Below are 8,253 nucleotides of genomic sequence, written 5' to 3'. Positions count from 1 at the left end.
ACGAAGTTATACGAGGGACGCAGGGTTGGGCGGCGCCTTGGCGGGGCGCGCCTCGACGGGCGGGGCCTCGGCGGGCGGGGCCTCGCCGTGACGTGTGCGCTCCAGGATGGCCTGAACGAGGGTCGCCGGGGCGGGGCAGGGCTGACCGGGGGGCGCGCGTGCGCCGTCTGATTGGGCGGAGGGCGCCCGTGCGCCGCCGGCTCCGACGGGGGGCGCACCTGCGTGATGGACCCATGCGGCTGCCGCGCCCGCGTCCTCTGCCCACGCGTCCGCTGCCGCTGAGTCCTCTGCTCGCGCACGCGCAAATCGATGCGACGGCACGGGCACCGAGTGAGGCGGGGCGGGCTTCCCGACGGCCTCCTCCTCCTTCAGAGGCGGCGAGCAGGTGGCTAGGCCCAGGGCTAGGCGCTGAGCGCAGGCGTGGACGTTGGCGGCGCAGGCGAAGCCGGAGATGAGGGCGCCGTGCATCGTGGCGGGGTACTTGCGGTTGGTCGCCTCGCCCGAGAAGAACACCTTCGGGTATCAAGCCAGGCGGGAGGGAGGGATGGTGAGCAGGGGGGAGAGAGATGAGATTGCGCAGCCGTGGCGGCTGGAAGACTCTGTGCCCAGGGCAGCGGGGCTGGGTCCGGGGCTGGAGGTGGCCCTCCGCGGTAGCTAAGAAGCTGCTGTGCAGCCGCCTCTACCCCCATCAGATGACCAAACCAGCTCCGCACCCGCCTTCCCCCCCCCCCCCCCCCCCCCCCCCCCGCCCGTCCCCCCTCCCCCCCCCCCCCCCCCTCCCTCTCACAATGCATCACACGCACCACACATAGTCCAAGAGGCCCTGGTAGCCGGAGACGTAGTTGCTGAAGGGCGCCTGCAGGTCGCCCGCTGGCCTCAACGGCCTTGGCCAGGCGAGGCTCAAGTCCAGGCCACAAGCGGCAGGGTCAGGCCGGACCACGGCTGCCTCTGGTAAGGGAGCAGGACCCCCCTTCGGCTCGCCTTCGTCCTCCTCGCCGATCTCGTCGCCGGAATTCCCCTTGTTCTTCCCCGTCCGATGCCAGTCAAAGTCCACCCCCGCCTCCCAGTCCCAGTAGTCTGCGCCCAGCTGCCCAGTCTCCAGCAGCTGCAGGGCACCTGCGCGATTGCAATGGCAAAGGGTAGCGAGTAACTTGAGCGGGGCCAACGATTGAGTTGTATGGCTGCACCCCGTAGTGCCCGCCGGGCTTGCTCTGAGGCGTTGCATGCCCTGTCGAGCGTCCAAAACAGCAATAGCACCCAGGTCAGAGTGTGTGGAACAGCTACCACCACCTCTCTGCCGCCCACCTGGGATGCCGTCGTTCAGGTCGCTGTTCATGTCGCCGCAGAAGAGCAGGGTGGGCTCCAGCTCGCAGTCCTTCACCAGGTTGGCTGATTCTTGCAGGAAGGCACACGCCTCCTGCAAGCAGGGAACATGGGGAGGGGACGCACGTGAGCCAGGTGCTCTGTAGTCTGAGAGGCGTGCGCGGACTTGCAGCACAGAAAACCTCATCCTTCCGTGCGGGCCCCGACCAGCCTTTCTGCATGAGGATTGCAGCGTCCAAAATCCAGTGGGTCGCCCCTCGTTCCCGCCTTCCTCACGCCCCTTCCCATCCCTTCTTCTTCCCACCTTGACGGCGGCCCAGGTGTGCAGGGTTCGAATGTGAGGCGCATCGTTGTGGAAGAAGAGGTGTGTGTTGACGAGGCACAGCGGCGCGTGGCGGGGATCCCGCGGGCGCAGCAGCAGCAGCTGGGCCACCGTCCCCACGCGCTGCAGCGCCTCCCTCAGCGAGGGGTGCGCCTCTAGGAAGGCCGCCAGGGCGGGGCCGTATCGCTCGGAGAGAGGGGATCGTGCGGCCATGGACCCCGCAGCGTCTTCGGGCCCGTCTGCCTCACGCCTGGCAAGAAAGGCCGCCCGAAAGTCCACGTCGCGGCGCGCGGCCAGCTCGTAGCGGTCGGAGCGAAAGAAAGCGGCCTCCCCCTCCGCCACCTTGCCCAGCTTGTTGGTGTAGACGCCGTTGTACCCCGCATCCCGCAGGCCAGGCTCCAGCAGGCCGCGGAAGGCCGACTCATCCACCTCCTGGAGGCACAGGATATCGGCCTGGAACTCCAGGAGCTGGCCCAGGATGAGGGGCCGGCGGTGCGTTGGCCTCAGGTACCTGGAGATGGGGGGCGGGAGGTGGCGCAGCGCAGGTGAGGGAGCTGGTCACGGAACGGGGAAAGAAGACCATGGACAGTGCAGAAATGGCCAGGATGCGGCTCCGGGGTCAGAGAGCAACAGGAGCCTGGGCCCCCACAAAACACTCTGCCTACTTTTCTGGGCAGTGGCCGAAGAGCACCGACTTGGCTCGCTCGGTGGCCGCATACTGGTCGGCCAGGATGTTGTAGGACACAACCCTCAGCCGTGGGGGCACCGTCGCCTCCAGCCTGGCGGGGGGGATGCAGACCTTGGCGGGGCCAGGCTGAGTTGCAGGGTGGGGCTGCACCCTGCCGCCGGCGACGGCAAGAGCCGCCTCGCCCCACGTCGGCGCCGCGCCACCTTTTCCACGCCGTCCGGGGGTGCACCGCACCCTGACCAGGGCGCCCACATCCTCTGGGGTGGGGATGTAGGTCCGCTGCACTCCGCGCCCGGCAGAGCAAGCCGGGTCGCCGCCCACCCTGGTCCAGACGGAGGCAGGCGGACGCTGCACCTCCCACTCCCAGGAGCAGGCGTCCTCGTCCGCAAACAGCAGCTGTGGGTCAGTTGGGTGTATGTGTGGGAGGAGGGGGATGTTGGTGCTCAGCGTGGACATCACTCCTGCCTAGGGACACTTGTCTGGGCAGGTCAAAGTCCCATGCTGGCCATTCCAGAAGGTTTATCTGCGATGCCGGCGACCCACATGCCTCCCAGTCGTATACCTTCCCTCCCTCACGGTGCCCACAGCACAGCCTCCATCCCCACCTGGGGCACGGGGACGAGCGGGATACCTACAAAGGCGTCCCCATACACGTCCAGCTTGGCAATGAGGGGCGGGTTCCGCAGGATGGGCAGCCTCGCCTCCCCGAGCTGCAGAACGTGCCCCGTCACCCAGGCCGCCTCGTTGGTGACAGAGGATGCATCCAGGCTCGGCTGCGTCAGCCCTGCCAGGACCGCCACCGAGGCAGAGGCTGGCTGGGCCGAGGAGAGGTCTGTGGCCTGCTGGCTCCGGCCCTTATGTTTCTTGCCTGGGAGGTGGGCCACATGGGTGTTGAGGAGACGCATCAGTCATGGCAGCGGCACAGACTGCATGTGTGCACAAATCTTCTAGGGATATCAGAGAGGTTGGGGCTGAAGCCCTCCTGGCGCCAGACTCTACCTTTCCCTGGGGCGGAGAGGTTTGCGAGGAGTCTGGCCAGGGGTTTCTCGAGGAGCTCCTCCTTGGGCCGCTGCAAGTGGCGTTGAACGCCCCCCACAGTCAGACTGATTGTCATGTTTGGTTCCCCAGGAACGGACTTGACGACCACCTGCAGCAGGACATGGAGTGCTCTCATGAGCGCACTGCATGCGGGGGCATCTTGCACCGGCTTGCAGCTGGCCAAACTTGGTGCCACGACCCAATTGTGCACTAGCCACCAGGGCAAGGCCCAGCAGTTTGCATGTCTCACTTTGTGGGCTTCGTCGCTCCTGGGCTGCTCGGCAGAAGCCATGGTTCGGGGTCGGTGGAGGCCGCCCAACACACCCAGTGGCCGAGGGACTCGAACTTGGCGCGTGAGGGCCCTTAAAAGGGAGCCCCTCGCACGACAGGAAAGCAACATCAGGGTTTCATGACTCCTCCTGTCTCCGGGACCTCATGCATGGTTGAGCTGGGGGCATCAGCCTCAAAACTTGTGAAGGGACGGTCCTGGACCTGGGCCGACTGCCCGTGCGTTCAGCAGTGGCACCACACCAATCCAATCGCTGACTGGTCCTCATAAAAATATCATTTAAATCAATGCCTTCGGCCAACATCCGCTGCACAGCTGGTATGAGGCCCGGCATGATGCTCGTCGGGATTGCAGTCCAGGGCGCGGGCGCGCTACGGTTGGATGTGTACCCACCTCAGATCTGATGCTCAACTCCACACCCACTGGCCCTGTGCTCGGTATACATAGGGTAATGGGGGCACTGCAATATTCTCAGCAAGCGCAGGGGGTTCAGGGGGCTATGCAACCAGCTGCCTCGAGGGGGAAAGGGGATACCCAGCTGAGGATACATTAAATCCTTGGCAGCCGTGAGGGTGTAGACCATGGGGTGGTGCAGGTGGCGGAGGTGAGGGGCAGGGTAAACGGAAGGGTGGGGAGGGGGGCCCGGTGGCAAAAAGAAGGGGGCTCCGGACGGGCACTGCGGCCGAGGGCAGCCCTGGATTCCAGACCATTGGGGTGCCTCCCTCCATCTCACAAAAGCGGGACCAGCGAGCATGAAGGACACCAGCGTGCATTTGAGCCAGGGGGCAGCGATGAAGGAGGGGTTCAAGCTTGTATGCAAGGTGCAAGGGGGGTGAGGGGGGGTCGAGCGGGAGCGACGCGCCGGCGCACTCCAGGGGGCCACGCCCGGGGGGGCGGCATGCAGGGACTGTGCAGGCCGGCTCCCTGCACGTCTGGCACCCGCCCCAAGCGGCAGATGAAAAGGGATGGGCGACACTGTGAGGCGGACTTGCCTCTGCCCGCTCCCATGCGGGGCCACCGTCCCCGGCAGCATTCGAGGGGGTGGCCTGACAAAACTTTGGGGCTGGGGCCCTGAGCACGCCAGATCCCTGTGAAGGGGCCCCTGGCGCTTCTCCACGCCCCATCAGGAGAAGGGGTGGGGGCTTCTCCACGCCCCATCAGCAGAATGAACGGGGGCGGCCGGGGGAGGGAGGGGAGGTGGTGACGCGGCGCGCCCCAGTGCCTCGCCTCGGGTCCACCCGCTCTCCAGCAGCCACGCGTCAGAGGTCGCGGCCCAGGACCTCTGACCCCGGCGCCGACCCCGGCCTGCTCGCGGCGGCCACCAGGTTCATGGCGCCGCCCGCGCCGGCAGGGACGGGCCGGCAGGCGGCCATGGGCGTGCCGCGGACCAGGCGCGCGCCGCCGCCCAGCACGCCGCCCTCCAGCAGGTTGAGCGAGCGCAACTCCACGGCCTTCATGGCGTCGGCGGCCGCGCGGCGCAGCGTCTCCTTGTCTGTGGATGGGTGTCGGGGGCGGTGGGTTGGTGCTCCGAACGCCGATCACTGCGGCTGGTGCCAGGAGCGCGGGCCGGGGCCCAGCAACCATTTCCCACCCTGTGTCAGAGCCGGCGCAGCCACACGCGCCCGGCCTCCTGCAAAACCCCACGCCGGCCAGCATTCATGCCTCCTCCTACACACACACACACCCCACTCCCCCCAAACACATGCTCAACTAGCTCCAACCCTTCCAAGGGTCCCCCTTCCCATCGACTCACCCCGCGGCACAAGGCTGGACAGCTTGCGCGTGCCCTCCAGCAGGCAGCCGGCGACGGACTTGGTGGGCGACGCAGACGCGTCGGCGCGCTGCGGCGAGGCCTCGCGGCTGACCACGCCGCTGACGGGCGCAGAGGCCGTCACCAGCGCGGAGGCCACCAGCGGCGCGCCCAGGCCCGCCTCGTCCACGCCCACGGCGGGGGCCGGGCGCGCAGCGGCGCCGACCCCGTTGCCACTGCCGCCCCAGCACGCCGCCACGCCAAAGGCCTCGGCGCTGAAGGCCGAGGAGGCCGGGTCGGGCACGGGCCGCGCAGGGGCGGCCAGGTCCAGCGCCGCGGCCGCGCGCGCCGCGTCGGCCGAGGGGGGCTGGCGCCGCCTTGCGACGCTGCCGGACGCCGGCGCCTGCGCCGCCGTCGCCAGACTGCACGCTGCCAAAGGCCGTGGGATCGGAGAACATGGCCCCGAGGTCGGTCTCGCTGGCGCGGCGCGGGTTGCCCCAGCGCCGCGCGAGGTCGGTGGACACCCGCCACACCTCGGTCTCGCCCGGCGCCGGCGCCGCCGCGCCGCGCGAGGCGGCGGGCCGCGGCGAGGGCTTCTGCGCCACCTCGCCCGCGCTCGGCGAGATGGAGGCACCCGCCTGCGGTGCTCCACCCTGGTGCGGGGAGGGCGGCAGGCGCGCGGTGGCCGGTGGCGAACCCAGCACGACGCTGGCCAGGGGCGCGGCGGCGACGGCGTCGCCCGCAGGAAAAGCCGGTGGGCTGGTCACGCTGGAGCCCAGGCTGTGCTCCTGGCTGCTGCTCCCGGGCCCCAGCTCCACGCCGCCCTCCCTGAGCGCCTCAAAGAGGGCGTGCAGGGGCGGCGGGCGCGGGGGGAAGCCCAGGGAGGGCGCCGAGCGCCGGGGGCTCAGGCTGCTCTCCGGCGCCACGCCGGCGGCGTTCAGGGCCAGGCCTGGTGAATGGGAGGGGGTTGTTGGGGGGAAGAGGGTGGGCTGTTGAGGCGGTAGAGGTAGGACGTTGGGGATGCGGTCGGTGTCACGACCCCATCGCCTGTCCTGCTCTGACGCTGGCAATGCATGCAACCGCCATGCCATGATGCACACTTCCCCTCTTCCACCCCACTCCTCCTAGCACGATCCCTGTAGCCCGGCAAAGTCTCCCACGTCTCTGCCCCTCCCTGACGCCCCACCCTCCTCAAAATACGCACCCTCTGCCGAGGCGGAGGAGGACAGCACGGCGGCGCGTGCCGCGGCGGCCAGCTCGGACCTGGCCCGGGAGGCCGGCCCCGGGGCGGGCGCGCCGAGGTGTGGCGTGCTGGCGCCGGACTCGCTGCCGTCGGACTGCGCGGCGGCCAGCCCCGCGCCGACGTCGTAGGAGGTGGAGCGCCTGACCACCAGTGGCGGCGGCGAGGCGCGCGCCAGGCTGGGCGAGGCGCGCAGGATCCCGCCGGGGGCGGGGTCCCTGCCCTCGGTCCTCTGCGGCGGCGCGCTCCGCTGCGGCGGGGCGGGCGCGACCTCGCGCGAGCGCGGGCTCCTGGCCTCCATGGCCCCCCCCGGCCTCGTCTGCAGCGTGAGCAGGGGCCCAGCGGCTGCTGGAGGGGCTGCGGCGAGCGGGGTCGTCGTCAGGGCGGCCGTCGGCGGGGCGGCGGGCCCACCCGGCGCCGCGTCGGGCGCCTGGCCGCCACCCCCGGCGCTCGCGTCCCCGTCCCCGGCGCTCGCGTCCCCACCCCCTGCCCCCTCCCCATGGTCGTCGCCCACGCCAAAGGCCTCGTTCCCGGCGGCCGAGGCGGCGGAGTGCAGGATGCCTGCCTGCAGCGCCTCGCCCGCGGCCTCCAGGTTCATGCTCACCGCCGCCTCCAGGTCGGAGGACAGCGCGGCGATCTCGTCGCGGATGGCGGCCGCGATGTCGGCCGCGTCGGCGGGCGACAGCGCCAGGTCGTCCACCATCTCGCTGGCCACGGAGGCCGCGGTGTCCCGCGACAGGTCGAACGCAAACTCCACGGTGCGCGCGCCGCCGCCGGGCTCCGCGATGCGCAGGCGCAGGCCGAACTCGTCGCGCTCGGCGCGGAAGTTGCCCACCACCGCGAAGCGGCGCAGCGCGCCGCCGGCGTCCGGGTGCTGCAGCGCCGCGGCCTCCGCGCTGCCGTCGTCTGGCGCCAGCATCGTGCTGAAGGTGCGCGACTGCGAGGCGCGCGGGCGGGGCGCGCAATCGGATTGGGGTCGGTGACGTCGTCGTCGGGGGCCTTCCCCCCCCCCCGCCTCCTCCGCCGAGCGGTGCCGCGCGACCGTCCGATCCCCGGTGGCGACCCCGCGCTCCGTCCCCTCGGAGCGGCCGCGTGGAGGCTCGCGGCCGGCCTGCGCGGCCGGCGAGGGCGGGCTCGGCGAGCGCTCCGCCGCGGCGCGCCCGTTCCCGCCGCCGCGCCCGTCGTCGCTGCCGGCCGCGCTGTTGGCCGAGGACAGCGGGCGCGGGCTGGCCAGGCCCGGGCTGAAAACGCCGCCGCCGCGGGAGGGCGCGGGGCTGGGCAGGCGCGAGGCCTGGCGCGAGCGCGCGTGCGGCGGCGTGGCCGCCCCGCGGAGCGCGCCCCCCGCCGAGGCCTCGCCGCCCGGCGCCTCGGGGTCCTCCTCCGCGATGTCGGCCAGCTGGCCGGCGCCCAGGTACTCCGACAGGCTGCTGTGCATGCTGAGCACGCTGGCCTCGCTCACCGCCTCCGCCCCACCCGCCGAGGTGGTGCGCGACAGGGGCGCCGAGGCGGGCCCGCCGCGATCGCCGCCCAGCGACCCCTCGCCCTGCATCAGCGACAGGCGCAGGCTGGGATCCAGCGGCGCCCCGGCCATCGCCATCAGCGC

At 71.0% G+C, this 8,253-nt stretch overlaps 2 protein-coding genes across 2 annotated transcripts in view; both read right to left on the bottom strand.

Annotated features, from left to right (window-relative positions):
• Positions 1-3,447, bottom strand: part of F751_5811 (2',5'-phosphodiesterase 12) — a gene marked incomplete at both ends in the record, with an annotated part of 4,713 nt that extends 1,266 nt beyond the window's left edge. The window contains 8 exons of the mRNA XM_011398330.1: positions 317-513; positions 809-1,116; positions 1,306-1,417; positions 1,628-2,156; positions 2,311-2,444; positions 2,568-2,729; positions 2,939-3,201; positions 3,333-3,447. Coding sequence (XP_011396632.1) covers positions 317-513; positions 809-1,116; positions 1,306-1,417; positions 1,628-2,156; positions 2,311-2,444; positions 2,568-2,729; positions 2,939-3,201; positions 3,333-3,447 — 1,820 coding nt within the window. The remainder of the gene's footprint in view (positions 1-316; positions 514-808; positions 1,117-1,305; positions 1,418-1,627; positions 2,157-2,310; positions 2,445-2,567; positions 2,730-2,938; positions 3,202-3,332) is intronic.
• Positions 3,448-4,919: 1,472 nt separating this feature from the next.
• On the bottom strand, positions 4,920-8,241 carry F751_5810 (Serine/threonine-protein kinase WNK8; the record flags this gene model as incomplete). The annotated part of the gene is made up of 6 exons (XM_011398329.1): positions 4,920-5,152; positions 5,414-5,591; positions 6,016-6,359; positions 6,615-6,873; positions 7,165-7,587; positions 8,110-8,241. 6 exons carry the CDS (start codon positions 8,239-8,241, stop codon positions 4,920-4,922), a joined length of 1,569 nt encoding a protein of 522 aa, XP_011396631.1.
• Between the last annotated feature and the right edge of the window lie 12 nt (positions 8,242-8,253).

Source organism: Auxenochlorella protothecoides, assembly GCF_000733215.1.
Source record: "Auxenochlorella protothecoides strain 0710 unplaced genomic scaffold scaffold70, whole genome shotgun sequence".
Taxonomy (NCBI): Eukaryota; Viridiplantae; Chlorophyta; class Trebouxiophyceae; order Chlorellales; family Chlorellaceae; genus Auxenochlorella; species Auxenochlorella protothecoides.
The sequence above is the reverse complement of the archived record's forward strand: the minus strand, read 5'-3'. Positions and strand labels throughout refer to the sequence as shown.